The 16627-nt window shown below is 33.2% G+C and overlaps 1 protein-coding gene and 1 pseudogene across 2 annotated transcripts; both read left to right on the top strand.

Moving 5' to 3' along the window:
- Positions 1-1544: 1544 nt before the first annotated feature.
- On the top strand, positions 1545-7213 carry LOC145571758 (uncharacterized). The gene is made up of 2 exons (XM_081630791.1): positions 1545-2132; positions 6381-7213. Exons 1-2 carry the CDS (start codon positions 1545-1547, stop codon positions 7110-7112), a joined length of 1320 nt encoding a protein of 439 aa, XP_081486917.1. The 3' UTR covers positions 7113-7213.
- A 1969-nt stretch (positions 7214-9182) lies between these two features.
- Positions 9183-12341, top strand: LOC145571759 (uncharacterized; annotated as a pseudogene). The gene is made up of 2 exons (XR_014096621.1): positions 9183-9799; positions 11387-12341. The product of XR_014096621.1 is annotated as an uncharacterized LOC145571759 (transcript).
- Positions 12342-16627: the final 4286 nt, after the last annotated feature.

Raw genomic sequence — 16627 nt, forward strand, 5'->3', positions numbered from 1 at the left:
ATCTGGTTTCCAACATGGGGTTCTCTCTCTTCTTTTTTTTTTTTTTTTTTTTTTTTTGTTAAATTTGGAAAGTAGTCTTTGTATTTTGGCATGTCAACATCATCTAAGCTAAGGTTGTTAAAGATAGTATACTAGCAGTCTAGCACACACTGTTGGAACATTTATAGATAAATGTGCTTATGAGTTCATATATGAGGTTTATATTATGCTAGGTGTTGAGGAGGATTAGTATAATGATTAACTAATTTGTTAAGGGCTGATCAAAGTCATGTATTTGTATTAAAGATGTATTAAAGTGACAATACAAGGCAAAATTAACTAATTTGTGCTTCGCCCTGGCTCCCAGGGCATCGTGCCCTGTAGGGCGAGCATGAGTAAGATAGTTAATTGTCTCAATTTCATTGAGATGTTGCTCGCGCCCGGTAGGGCGCCCTTGCCGGGTCTGCCAGGGCAAGGTTCAAAATTGACGGTTTTTGACAGCTTTGTACATATTGCTTTGTGGACGGACACATCCGTTGGATATTAACTACTCTTCAAATAAACTCTATAAATAGGAGTTTGTATGACATATATATGGATATAAGATGAGAAAAGAGATTATCATTTAACTTGCTTCTTTTGAGAGAACTTATCTATAGTATTTTCTCTTAATTGGTTTTACAAACACTTATTCACAAACTTCTTGTAGATTGATTTTGATAAACAACCAAAATCAATTGTCTTCTTTGTATCCCAATTGTTATATCGTGTTAACCCTGTTGTTTCGTAGAGGGTCGATAATAAACTATTAGGAAAGCGGCTATGATACGTGCCTAGAAGAAATATCCGGTCCCTCTTGCTCATTCCTCCAAATTTTGTTCTAACACACACAAGATAGTCCTTAATTGTATTAACATGTTAACTTTAAAAAGTGAAAAATTTTATGGTGTCTAATACTCTTAAGCTAGATCGTGAATTATTATTACTCCCTACGTCTCTAAAGATTCATCTTTATGAATTTATTACATTGTTGACTTTTTTAACAGTGTTGACTTTTTTTAACGGTGTTGACTTTTTATTTAGTGGAGTTAATAAGAGACAAAAGTGATGGTGTCGAAAGTATTTTATGTGAGAGTGAAAAGGGTGGTCCTCATTATCAAAAATAAGAAAGTGACCATCTTTTAAGGACAACCATTTTTGGTATATGAGACAAACATTTAAGATCGAAAAGTGTAATTGTTTTGTTGAGACTTAATGTCATAGATCAATTCCCTACAACTCTATCTTAGTTTTTGAAGGTTGTCCAGTGAATAAACAATGGTTTGTACAATTTCAAAAGTTGACCATGATTATGCTGGCATTCATTAAGCATTGCTCATTGTAAAACATCAATCATTGGTTAGCATATGCACCAAACTTGAATTGGATTAAGAATATATCTTATGATTTGTTTCCTACGTTATTAGACCATGTCCATATTATAAAGTCACACCAATCCATATTACTATAAAAAATTGTTCCTTATACAAGTAAGAAAAAACCAACTTTATTCAAAAAAAAAAGAGATGGAAATGGAGAAGAGGTTGTATGAAGCTGCTCTTGAAGGAAATGTTTCAAGCTTGAAAGCAATAATCCAAGAAGACCCTTTAATTCTTGATAGAATTTCCTCAACATTCTATCAAGATACTCCTCTACACATTTCAATCCTACGTGGGCACCTCGAGTTTGCAAAGGCGGTACTTAGTTACAACCCTAGGCTTGCCACCGAGTGTGACTTGCTCGGCCACTTGCCCCTCCACGTCGCTTCCACCAAAGGACATACGGAGATCATCCATGAGCTGGTACGTGTTAGTCCGAGTTCTTGCCTAGCTCGTAGCAAGGATGGGAAGTTGCCCCTTCACTTGGCTATAAGTAAGGGGGTTCGAGTTGAAGTGGTGAGGGAGTTGGCTCAAGCATGTCCAGAGTCAATGCAATCAAGAGTGGATAGAGGAGATACTGTTTTGCACTTGTGTGTTAAGTATGAAAACTTGGATGCTTTTCAAGTAATATTGGAGCTGTTGAATGGTGAAAAAGATGGTAACAACTTATTGAATGTAAGAAATGATGATGGCAATACTATCTTGCATTTAGCTGCTCTTCAAAGGCATTTGGAGGTATTTCCCTTAATTCCTGTTTTTTTTTTTTTTCGTAATAACAATAATGTAGTCTTTATTAAGAAAAATGTCTTAATATTTCCAATATTATAACTTTCAACTTTATTATTATCCATCACAATTAAATTATATGCAGATATAGATGCTTATGAATTTTAAATTATGGATATTGATAAAGTATAAAATTGGATTTTTTGACATTTGCTACCACTAAAAACACCTCTCTTCAGCTTCGGTACCAATTTTTTTTTAAATTTTACTTTGCTACCACCAAAATAAGAGTTTGTTAAAAATCAGTACCACTTGTCTTCAACCGTTAGTATTTCCGTTACCACCACCCAACCACCGTCCAGCCACCACTCCTTCCCACCCACTGCCTAATCCACCGCCACTATTCAACATCAAACCCACCGCAACCACCACCCAACCACCAGCCCTTCCTCACCCACGGACCCACCAGCTACCCCGCGAATCCGGCCATCTAGCCCCCGTGTTGGCGCCGGCGTCGCAACCCTCCCCTAAAAACGCCTTTCCAACCCCAATCCCAACCTCGTTCCCTGCCCCCCTCCCCTTGAAAACCCGATCCAAGCCCCTTCCCCTCGATACCCGATTCCACGATTTGGGTTTAGTGGTTTCGGTGGTCTGGGTTCGTGGGTATTGGGTTCGTGGGTATTGGGTTGTCGGTGGTGGTGGGGCTGGGTTCGTGGGTGGTGTAACACCCCAATAATTCTCTCTTAAAAACCTGTGAGAAACCTGTAAATAACCTGAACAAATCCAAGAGAATTACTGGAGTGCTACCGCCACGTGTTCAAACGTTAAGGCTATCTCAGAAGTTAGCAGCGGAAAACCAAAACAGTTTAAATAAACCTCAAAGCAAAGTATTTAAATCAAAATAAGCATTACAAGTTGGAACCTTTAAGGCCCTTATTCAAAACCCAAAAGCAAAAGTAAGTAATTAAAATTCAGTGTTAAAACAAACTTAAACCAAAAGAAATAGTGTCAAATGAAATCGAGTTAAACAAAATCAAACTTGCAAGAAACGCGAAAATAAGCAACCAACTCTCTACTCAAGATCCCACAACCCTGATGAATGCTGCAAGTGAGAGAACCTGTGGTTATTCTGCTCCCCAATATTACAAGTGTAAAAATTGGATCGTCACAGGGTCATTGAAGGCGAAGGCCATGACCAAAGAAGGACACACACACAAAAGCACGCAATCAGCAAAGCTGAGTACATACAAGCTGCAAAGTAAAATAAGGAAGTACTTAACATGCTACTAATAATCAATCATACGCATAATCAGATCACAAACTCAACACACGACTCGATTATTTAATTTATTAAGACTCCACTAGCTAATAGTAGCTAACTCATTTCAATTTATTCTTTGGATTTAGCAATAGACAAGGTTGTCCAACCCATGTCCCATTTGGAACATCAATAAAGAAAAACCCCATGCCTCCTTTCGGAAACATCAATAAACATCCAACGACCACGGGCGCGACTCCGTGACCGTAGTTAGTATGAGATCTCACCTAACTCCTAGTTTTATAAAAAAAAGTATTTGAAATAAGAGACTCGTAGATCAGACGGCCTCGAGAAAAGTACACGGCTAATACCCCATGTACCCCAACCCTTGATTGTCATTACTCCAGAAGTGCACCAATCCAGAGTTTTATTGCTCATCCATCTTGCACTTTACGTGATTTACAAGTTTAGACTTGGTGATGACTCACATGCATAACAATTCAATCAATCCAATATCAATTCAATCAAGTAAAACAACTTTTCAATTTCAATTCTTGATTTATTAGTGGCAAGCAACATTTATTATTTATTCCTTTACTACCTCGGTGTATAAACACCTTGAGTGCATAAGGCACCCCAAACTCTTAACCTTGTCTTATAAGACATGAACCATTCCTTTACTCATCCTAATTCATTAAATCATGAATGAGTAATAATTGAATCATTTCACCAATCACATACCTTTGCCTCTAAGCATACCTTGCATAATTAGTACATAACCAATAATTGCAATAATAAATAATGCACATCAAATGAATTTCACAATGTATAACCAAACAATTTAACCCAGTCATCCCTAGACATGGTACTAAGTTCTCGATCCATCCTTAAACATGCACCTAAAAGCAAGGTTTTGTAACTTGTACGTACCTTGAGTAAACAATTCGATTGGCCACTTTAAAGACTAGAAATCACCTTCTACAAAGTCCTCTCCTAAACCAAATAATAAAGAATAAATCAATACCAAAGCAATTAAAATTACAGCAATACTAAAGTATTTAAAAACCTCTCAAACCATTAAAATAAAGTCCTTAAATTAATCCAATTAGCCAAAACTAATAGTACAACATCCCAACTACAAGTTTAGGTGTTAAAATCATGAAAATATAGTGTTTAATAATAAATTACAGCAACTTTAAAGTGGTAAAATAAATCTGAAAATTTGGTTTAAGCATATAAAATAATCCCATAAGCATAATTATTTGAAAAAGCCATCATATAGTAATTTAGAGTGTTAAAAACCCAAAAATACATCAATTCAACGCAATTAGAGGCTTCAAAATAGAAGATACAAAATCTGAAAATTTAATAATAATCAAAATAATTGAACTTAAACATAATTTACATATAATATAGTTAGATAACTTAATTAGTACGTTTTAAACCCTAAAACCATGAAAAATCAACATTTAAACCCTAAATTTATAATTAAACCAAATCTGAAAATTAATTTTAATTGTAAAATTGTGGGTTTTACAATTATGAAATCATAGTATTTCTAATTAACTTGCTTAACACGTTTTCAAGCCCTAAAACATGAAAAATCAATGTTTTAAGCCCTAAAATATACAAAATACATAATCTGAAATTTTATTTAATATTTTAGATATACAAAATCCATAAATTTATAATCTTTTATAATCTAAACATACTATCAAACCATAATAATAAGAATTCATAAACAAAATTTAATAAAGATCAAAACTTTAATTAAATAAAACAAGAATAAGAGAAGGAGAAATAAGGGAAGAAGAAGCAAACTGCAGGAGGGGCAGCAGGTGGCGGCTGGGCGGTGACAAGGTGGCTGGCGGCGGTGGTGGCTGGCGGCAGCAGCAGGGGTGGCTGGCGGCAGCAGGTTTTTTTTTTTTTTTTTTTTTTTTTTTCTCTTCTTCTCTTCGTGAAAGCAGTAGGAAGTAGGAGAGTGTTTTTTTTTTTTTCTTTACGTGAGATTTGAGGGAGGAGAGTTATAAGGGTTTTTATTTTGGGCTTGTTAATTTCCTAATTAAATTAGGAGTGGTATTCCTAAATAGATTAGGATTATTGTAAATCAAAAATAAAAAAAAACTACTTTATTTTAAAAACTTCCATAAAATAATTTATTTAATAAAATTACCATAAATATAATTATAAGAATAACATATAATTAAATTATAATTAAATTAAAATTTGGGGGATTACAGGTGGTGTCGTGGTGGTGGTGAGATCTGGGTTCGTGGGTTTTGGGTATAGGGTTGTCGGTGGTGGTGGTCTGGGTTTGGGGGTTAGGGTGGTGTCGTGGTGGGTCGTGGGTGAGGTCGCCGGTGCCGGCCGACTCTTTTGGCGCCGGCCGCCGGCAGGTGGGAGGGGGAGGGGTGGGTGGCAGTTTAGGGGAGGGGGTGGCAATGGGGTGGCTGGGTTTTTCTTGTTTTTTTTTTTAATATTTTTTTTAATTTTTTTTTTTTTAATAAACTTAACGGAAATCCTAACGGATTCCGTTAAGTGGTAGTTGTTTTTAACAAAATCTGATTTTGATGGTAGCAAAGTAAAATTTTAAAAAAAATTGGTACCGAATCTGAAGAGAGGCGTTTTTAGTGGTAGCATGTCAAAAAATCCTATAAAATTGGAACAACTCTTACAAATTGATTTCGTTGACTAGACTGCCAAATTACCTTTTATCATGAAATTTTCAAATTTTGTACGAGTAGTAAGTTACCATGTGAATTACATTTCTAAATTAATATGACATGTATCCATATCACAAATAGTTTTACAAGTTCTATTACGTACGGTTCAATAATATAAACTAATGGTCAAAGTTACCATACTTCAACTATAAATACAAGGTCGTCGTGGCCTATTATATAGAAATTTAAGAGAATATAAAGTTTTGTAGCTCTTGTGAGATCTTTTATTACATGTTTAGCATGCAGTCATGATTATTATTTCTTTGCTTATTTCAGATTACAAAATACTTGCTAGCAATACCAGGCATTGAACCAAATGCAATGAACAACAATGGTCTTACAGCCTTAGATTTGGTTGAAAATTCACCTAAAGACTTAAAAGGACTTGAGCTACTCAACTTCCTTCTACAATCGAACGCTATTAAACGATCAACCAACATTCATTCATCTCTCTCAGCCGCGATAACCCAACCACCAACAACACATCCTAGGCAACCAAAGCCTAAAAAGTCCTGGAAAAAGTTTTTCACCTTCAACAATCATAACCAGTTACAAGATATGAAAGGTGAAATATTTATTACCGCGGCTATAATAGCCGCGATAAATGCATTGCCTATCATCTACATGAGGGTAAATGGACCGGATTTAACCGATCAATACGTGATCAACTCGGCTTCATTTGTGCCTGCTGTTACAATAATGTTGCTAATAGTAGCTGGTTTTCCCTTAAGCAATAAGCTTTGTGCTTGGCTTGTGATACAATGTTTGTACACGTCAATTGGATTTTTGGGGTTGAATTACCTTGGAGAGATGGTCTCTAATGAAAGTCGATACTCAACTGTGAATTTTGTGTTTATTTTCGTGTCGATTTGGTTCGGGTTGCTTATGTTAGTCAGTGCACTAAATGTCATTCGTTTGATTGTGTGGATAGTGAAGAGCATCAAAATGTGTATGAAGCGTAGAAGGTTGCGCCTTGGAAGAGAGAATTCTATGGCAAATAATGCTTAATGTAAGGGTGAATATTACAGATTAAAAGTTCGTAATTGCTGCTCAAATTTACTTTTATTTCTTTGATCTGATGTAACACTAGTCAAAGTTTCCTCTGTTTTTTCTTTTAAAAAAAAAAAAGAAAAAAAAAAAGAAAATTTTCCTCTGTTTAATATAACATGGTTTATGTATTGATTGATTATGTGGTCGTGTAAATGTATTATGTGTATACTACATACAAGTAATATGTTATATCTATTAGATTTTAATGGTTTACATTTGATTTCACATTACAATTACATTACTAATAATTGAAGGTATTACAAATGGTACATCGTTTTTGGTGGGAGATCTAGATACCCTACATATACGATATAACATATACGCATAATCTTGGAACATATGCAAAGTAATTTCCAATCTGTAACACATCAAAATATGTGTTTTTTTCTCTAAAATGATCAATCTTAGTACACCATAAATAAGTATAAAACACATTATTTAATCTTTATATAGTATAATACTCCATTCGATAAAAATTGACACAATTTAACTGTAATTGTAACAGTGTAACTTTTGAGTAATGTATGAAAATCAATTAATATCGCGTTGAACAATTTAGTTAGACATTTATGTGATGGTCAAACTCAAGCATTGAAATATATGTCAAACCCCTACGGGCTAAACGAAAAGAACATTTCTCAACCTATATTGCTCAACGACTAAATACCTAAATGATGATGTTTAGTGTTGATACAAATAAAGTTGTGCTTATTAGGTGGTAACATCCTAAACGCCTAAATAATTAATGCCAAAATAAACTTGAATTTTCCAATACTTAATATCAACAAAACGCTTTGTTGATATTAAGATGGTACTATTTGAACATATTTAAACACAACTTTAAATTGCCGAGAGTTATCTTAATTATAAATCTTATTATTAATGGCTAAAGTTATTATGGGGAATTTTCTTTTCGGTATGGATCAGATCTCAAAGATCATTAAGTATAAAGTAACGGTTATTCATTTTTTCTTAAGCATCGTGCAAGAGAAGCCCCTCTTATGCCTTGTGGTCACCTAAATCATAATTAGCGTATACACCCAGGGCCGTCTATTAGGGGGAGCACCTTGAGCGACGGCTCAGGACCCCCCTATTTGTGGGCCCCGTCATTGTAAAATTCTTTTTTTTTTTTACAAAATAAAATGAATTTTTAAATACTCTTACTAGATATATATGAGAAATATTTGGTTTATTTATTATCACTAATTATACCCATAAGGTCATAATCATGCTAGCTAATAATCTTTTACTACGTCCGTAAGTCCGTTTAGTGATAATTGTAATATATAGCTTGACTTTTACGCTATTCAATATTCGTATGCGTATATTACTTTGACAATACTTTTTACTAATATATAAAAAACATATGCTGTCATGTAAAAAACTTTGGATTAACTTATATATATATATATATATATATATATATATATATATATATATATATATATATATATATATATATATTCATTATATTAACCTTTTATACTTCTTAATAATATATAATTACAAATATTAATAGTCAATTTTGTACATTGACGTATGTGTTAGTATTGCGATTATTATGAAATACAAGGTGTATTATTGCCCTTTTCTTTCCCTTTTTTCAAATTTTGTGATGCCCGTCAAAATTTTAATTAATACGCGATGGTAAAAAATAATAATTAAATAATTCAAATTAATAATCCAATAATAAGGGGTAAAATATTTTATTGCTAAATTACGTATAAATTACACTTTGCACTTTAGTGTCGAGCCCCTATTTAAGTTTTTGTTCCGGGCCCCAAAAATGTTTGAGACGGCACTGTATACACCAAACACATAAAGAAACGCATTTTATCCATAGTTATCTTCTTTCCATTATTAGCTGTTAGTTTCCTACATTATTTGACCAAGCCCAACTTTCAAAGTCAAACTATCCAACTAGCCTAAACTTTCCTTGTTATGTTGACTTTCTTATACTTGGTATCAAAGCTACTATAAAACTTGTTCTATGAACTAACAAAATATGTACAACTTCCAACTAAAAGAGTAAAATAGAAGAGAGGAAAAAAAAAATGGAAATGGAGAAAAAGTTGTATGAAGCTGCTTTTGAAGGAAATGTGCCAAATTTTAAAGCATTAATACAAGAAGATCCCTTAATACTTGATAGAATCTCAACAACTTTCTTCCAAGACACCCCTTTACATGTTGCAACCTTACGCGGGCGCCTTGAGTTTGTACATGATGTACTCAGCCACAACCCCCAGCTTGCCACCGAGCCTGACTCGCTCGGTCACTTGCCCCTCCACGTCGCTTCCGCCAAGGGAAACGTGGAGATCGTCCGTGAGCTTTTACGTGTGGGACCGAGTTCGTGCCTTGCTCGTACCAAGGATGGGAACTTGCCCCTTCACTTGGCTATAATGAAGGGGGTCAAGGTTGAGGTGTTGACCGAGTTGGCTCGGGCTTGTCCCGAGTCGACTCGGTTGAGGGTTGATGGAGGGTGTACTATTTTGCACTTATGTGTGAAGTATGATAATTTGGATGCTTTAAAGGTGTTGGTTGAGATGTTTAAAGGTCAAATTAGTGATTGTAACAACTTGTTGTATGCAATAAATGATGATGGTAATACTGTCTTGCATTTGGCTGCTCTACATAGGAATTTGGAGGTACTCTTTTTTTCCTGTTAACCTCTATTTTTTTGATGTCTTAAAATTTAATCATGTCTTTTATACACTTTCTTCATGCAGTAATACCTGTACGGCTGTACTCCCTCCCGCCCCTTTTATTTGTCACTTTTGTCATTTTGGGTGTCCTTATTTATCACATTTTATATTTTCATAATAATTAAAATACATAAAAAAGACTTTTATACTCTCATTTTTTTTGTACTTATTAAGTCCTCTTCCTATTTTACCCTAACATTTGCCATAAAAATTGTGTCAACTTTTGACTAACTTAATGTTTTACACTCTTGAATATCTCAATCTCTCTTTTCCATGTATTTTAATTACTCCATATTTTTTTAATTGACAATGTCTCTTTTCCATACACTTTTATTACTTTATTGGTTGGAAATTTCACTTTCCAATATACTTCTCATTCTCTACCTTAATTCCCGTGAATTTTCTTCTAAAGTGACTAACAAAAGGGGACGGAGGAGTACCATTTAAACTTTTAAATTATTCGTCCAGTAATAATTATTACCCCCTTTGTCCCTTATTGATAGTCTCTTATGGGCAATTTTCACGGGAATTAATAAACAGAAATAAGTACTCCCTCCGTCCCCAAATGATAGTCCATTATGGACAAATTTTAGTCCCAAAATGTTCACCCCATTTGCTTTTTCCAACAACCAATAATATTAAATTTTTTAACAAAAAAATTCCCTCCAATTTGCAACAATATTTGTGCAAATTTAACTTTCCCATGTAAATTTTGTTTTCCCATGTACTTTTATTACTTTCTTTCTCTATTTTTTGCATATCCAATGTCAATTTACTTTTTCAATGTACTTTTACTATTCTTATTTGTGTTTATTAATTCCCGTAAAAAATGCCTATAAGGGACTATCAATAGGGGACGGAGGGAGTAGTTTTAAAAGGGCATTGGAAAGGGAAATTTACATTGAATATGCAAAAAAGTGGAGGAATAAAGGAATATAAGTACATGGAAAAACAAAACTTACATGAGAAAGTTAAATTAGCACAAATATTGTTGCAAATTGGGGAAAATTTTGATAAAAAATTAATATTAATGGTGCTTAAAAATAATAAATGAGACTACCATTTTGGGACTTAAAATTGGGCATAAGGGACTATAAATAAGGGATGGAGGTCATAAATTGCTATTACCAAGATAAAGTTATCCTCATTTTTATTTCAATTATTATATCAATCTTATTAGCCCTAAACTTTTTTATTTAATTACGGAGTATCAATCTTTAATTATCTTATCTTATCCTATCCTATCTTTTATTCGTCTTATTAGACTTTATTTGAATTTAATTATCTTATCATAAATTGTCGGCAATTATTTTATCTTATTTGAGCTTTTTAGACCAAAAATATTTGTTGCTTAAATTGATCATGGTCTTGAAATTAATTGACTTCGATTCATTGTATGTCTTTATTTACTGGTATGATAGAAATTCATACATTTGAATAACAAGTTCTTTCGTACTTCGTATTACCTATACTTATTATTACATTATGAATTAAAAAAAAAAAAACTTATTCTTCTATTTCCTTTTCTAGGTTACAAAATACTTGTTAGAAACAACAAGTATTGAACAAAATGCAGTGAACAACAATGGTCTTACAGCCTTAGATTTGGTCGAAAACTCTCCTAAAGACTTCAAAGGACTCGAACTACTCAACCTTCTCCTTCGATCCAACGTTCAAAAACCAACCACAAACACTCAACCATCTAAACTAAGCACCCAAGAAAACAATGCAACCTCACATTCTAAACCACCAAGCCCAAAAAAGTCATGGAAAAGATTTTTCACATTCAATGATGATAACACGAAACATTTGGAAGATATGAAAGGCCAAATATTAATTATCGCGGCTATCATAGTCACGATTAATGCATTGCCTATAATCTACTTGAAGGTAAATGGACCAGATATACCCGACCAATTCTCAATAAACTCGGGTTCATTGTGCCTGCTGTAACGATCATATTGTTACTAGTAAGTGGTTTACCCTTAAGAAACAAGTTTTGTGCTTGGCTTGTGATACAGTTGATGTATAGTGCTATCGGATTTTTGGCACTGAATTACATTGGACAAATGCTTTCAACTGAAAGTCGATACTCAAAACTTGATATTGCTGTTATTCTTATGTTGATTTGGTTTGGGTTGTTGATTATTGTTAGTGCACTTAATATCATCCGGTTGATTGTGTGGGTTGTAACGAGTATCAAAAGGCGTATGAAGCAAAGGAAATCGCGTGGTAGAAGAGAGGATGCATTGTCAAATGCTTGAGCAAGTGTAAATTTCTAGCTATTCCAGTTTCATTTGTTTGTTTGATTTTAAGTTGCTCAATTTTTCTTTGTTTGTTTGATGTAACAAGGTTGGTGTATGTATGTAATTTTATTGATTAAAGTGTTGTTATTAAGCTAAGTGATTGAACAAACCTTAAAGTAACGGTAAAAGTATGATAAGTTCTTGCTAAAATTCATTTGTCAATGCAAAAGTTATTACGACATTATATACATTATGAGAATACCTAGCTTGTACAATTTTTTTTCCTTGGGCTTTGAGTGATATTACCAAACCTCTAAAATCACCTAAAACAATTCTTTTTTTCCAAAAAAAAAAAAATTATCTAAGTAGCTAATCATCAAATTAAAAATGTATAAGGTTTTAAAGGTGTTGATTAATTTCTTGTTCTTTATCAATTTTTAAAAGCCTGCTAAATGATAAAACATCATCCTAAAAAAAATTATTGTCTTAATAAAATATTTATTTTTTGCTAAAATATACTCATGAATTAATAGACAATTACAATTTACAACTGAAAATATATTATTCAGCGACTGCAATTAAACGATAATATCGGTGAACACAGGCAATTAATTTTGAAATATTACATCCTGAAATATTACATCCATCGTTACTCCAAGATTATATATATGTGTTAGTGGACCAACTCAACCAAAAGCTTAAGCTGATGGTTGAGGCCCAAGAATATGTTTTATACTCTATCACTCCCCCTCACATATTATTGTCCTTCGAAGTGGAATTAATTCGCACCAGGTATAGGTAGGCCTGTGTTGCATACCATCAGCTTAAACTTTTGGTTGAGTTGGTCTTCTAACATGGTATCAAGAGCCAACGTGACACAAAGGTCACGGGTTCGAATCTCATCCACCCCTCCTTTAAAGTGGAATTAATTCGCACCAGGTATAGGTGGGCCTGTGTTGCATCCACATTTCAAGCCCAAAGGGCCTTTCATGTGAGGGGGAGTGATAGAGTATAAAACATATTCCTGGGCCTCAACCATCAACTTAAGCTTTTGGTTGAGTTGGTCCACTAACAATATGTCCTCATTTCCTCAAATAACGTAATTGAATTGTATTAATATTTCGTTCCTTAAAAATAAAGTGAAGTGAACGGAGTCTTACTCCAATACGGAGTACAATATAACATAAACCAATTCGAATAATTATTCTAATCAAGATTCAAGAACAAAAGAAAAATTTAAAGAAAAGTAACAATCTATATCTTATTTATTGATCATAACACGAAAGTTTATAAACTACAACATTATTTGATCATACTAAAATAAACATCCGACGCAATTAAAGTTTTACACCCGGAAAATTAAAAACGACACACGACAATGCTCTACCAAATTAATCGTCATGGTACAACATCAAGTTAAACTATCAATGTAACAAGACATTTAACTCCGAAACAAAGCCAATCGAACGATTAATCGATCAACGAAAGGCCTTAAAGTAAAAAACTTGATTCCTATGATCATAATATATCCCAATTTTATCATCCTTGTTAAACCCACGAGTCTTGAACAAATCTATATTAACCCCAAGAACATAATCATCCTGTCCACCTTTTTCAATGAAAGTCGTCTCATCGTACGGACCGTACACAACAGGGGCATTTTCGTCAGTCAAATCACAAACAGAAACATGGACTTTATTACCCGTAACAATTTTGTTAGCAGTCTCTAAACTAGAGTAACGAAACACATGTTCAAAAACATCGTCATGACTCAACCGAATCTTACCGGTAGCAATCTCGTTCACGTCCAAGGATTTCTGGATCCGCCACGGGTCGTACTTCTTGTCGAGGTTGTCTTTCGAGTCGAGGTTTGGCATAAGCATGGTTGGAACCGAGGAATCGTCTCGAATTTCAATGAGGATACGGGGGACTTGGTTTGAATTCGTTACACCTCTAGCATTCACATCCATCTCTTCTTTCTTGGTGGGCAAGAAATTGTAAAGGTATGTTTTCTTCATGCTTGATGTTGATTCTTGTAGTTTCATCTTGTGTTTTAAGAGATTTTTTGGACTTTTATTTTTGTGGAGGTTTATTATAATGAATAACAAGGGTTTAAAGGGTTTTTTTATAAAGAAATATTCTGGGGATTGAATTAAGATTGATTTATTTCCTTAATGAGAATATATGCTAATATTTATAGGTTGGGAGTGTAAAGGAAAGTTGTGATATTGTGTGAAGAATCTGAAGATACTAAATCAATGAGATTTTGTGTCTAAAAAAAAAAAAAAAAAAAAAAAAAAAAAGATATCAAAAAGAAAAAGAAAAAAAAAATCAAGAAATCAATGAGATTTTGTAACGGTTTTGGGCTAGATTTTCTTTTTTCCATTTTTTTTTAGGCTGGAAATTATATTGGTTATGCAATAAATTATTTATTAATTAGTTGTGTATTTGGACTTAATTATATGAGTCAATTCATATCTTGCAATGTTTTCTTTTTGTTTTTTGTTGTAAAATTTAAACTATCGGTAAATAATACGAGTATTTGTTGATTGCTTCTGATAGTTTTAGGTCAGTAGCTAATTTTATTAATTTTGGAATTATTGTAAAGATCGGATGATTAGGGCCTGTTTACTTCAGCTTAATTTCAGTTCAGTTCAGTTCAATTCAGTTCATCCTCAATCAGTTCAGCTCCTAATTTCCTTCTCTCATAAAATATCATTTCAGCTCTATTCAATTCAATTCAGTTCAGTTTAGATCCATTCAGTTCAGTTCAGTTCAATTCATCTCCAATCAGTTAAGTTAAGTTAAGTTAAGTTCAGTTCAGTTCAGTTCAGCTCAACTCAGTAAATGTGAACAGACCCTTAGTCGACCTATTACACACTTGGGTGTTGCTAACTGACTAAATTGCCTAAATTAATCAGTTTTTAAAATATTATACTCTCTCTCTTTCTAAAAGTTCGACTCACATTGCATTTACACGATCTCCCGTGAACATCTTTGACCATTAATAACTTCGGCTATGTATAAGTAAAAATTTTAAAAAGTTGATATTTGAAAATTTAATCATACGGGAAATCTAATAAGATCAAACTTGTTAATTAATTTGATTGTATAAATTATAAATATGGTCAAAGTTCTTTTATTTTGATCACATGAATAGTAAGTGAGTCGAACTTTCATAAACAGTGAAACGGAGGTAGTATTATACATGACAAGAGTCCACATATAATGGGCCAAGCTTTAGTAAAAAAAGAAAGTCAAGCTTGGGCCAACCCTTGTATGATACATGCAAATGAAATTGCCAACTCAAAACAAAGGTGAAAAACGAACCTTCACAAATTTCCGATTTGGGCCTTATGATGAGCTTTGGTAAAGAATTGGGCCTTAAAATTTGATTTAACATTATCCATATTATTCTTTGATGACTTTTCGAAAATCAAGAAAGATACCGTTTGATCAGGTGGGCACGTTTGTCAGACTAACAGGCCAACTATAATGTAAATCTAGAATGGACCAACAGGTGTCCGTTTTAGTTGGATCACTTGTAGAATTTTATTAAATTTTCACCATACATATATAGAATTAAATTAAATTACCAATCTCCTGCATTAATTTATCTTAGCCAATTGATTAAAGCCATGTCATGAAATAACGCCGTATTTTGTGAGTGATCATCAATTCCATCACATTGGGCCAAGATCAGCCACATTGGGCCTATAAATACAAAGTTATAAGTTGATTTGTATTTTGGATATTGGATTTTGTTTTGGGGAAGCATTACAATATTTGGGATAGAATTGGAATGCATTGTGCTTCTCAAATTTTTTTTTCTTAAAAAAAATACTTGATCAATTGAACATCATCTGAATTTACACCTTGATTTTACCAATCTCATAGTCATACCATCAACCAATTGACGGTTGGTGTAATGATGATTGGGACTACACTTGATAGGGAGGATCTGTGTTCAATCCCCCATAACAACAATTGGGAAGGGACTGGAACCTAACCACCCAAAACTGATCCCCGAATTCGGATTAGCCCAAAAGGTAAAGCGGGTAGAACACAAAAAAAAAAAAAAAAAAAAAAAAAATAGTCATACTCATCAGATTTATTGGATTTAAGCCTGAAGTGTTTGATCATTACATATGTATTGATCGAGTTTTTTTTTAATTAAGTTGGAGTTAACATAGTTGTGTTTTGTCATCAGTTCAATTACCTCCAATATCATACTAGTATCATTCACAAATAAATATTACGAAGTATGTATTCTTCTAATTCTATACCCATTATATACAAATAGAAAATATGTTTAATAAAAATTTGTTTTTTGAATTTTTAATAGAAAAGATTATATATAAATCATGGTAGATAGTACTTTCTCCGTTCTTTTTTCCTTGACTTGTTTCATGTATCACACTTGCCAATGCATAACTTTAACCACGAATAACTTTAATTCTTCATAAGTAAAAGTTACAAAAATTATATAATATGATAATACTTATTGAGATGATTCTAACAAGAT

Source organism: Chenopodium album, chromosome 12 (assembly GCF_948465745.1).
Source record: "Chenopodium album chromosome 12, dcCheAlbu1.1, whole genome shotgun sequence".
NCBI lineage: Eukaryota > Viridiplantae > Streptophyta > Magnoliopsida > Caryophyllales > Amaranthaceae > Chenopodium > Chenopodium album.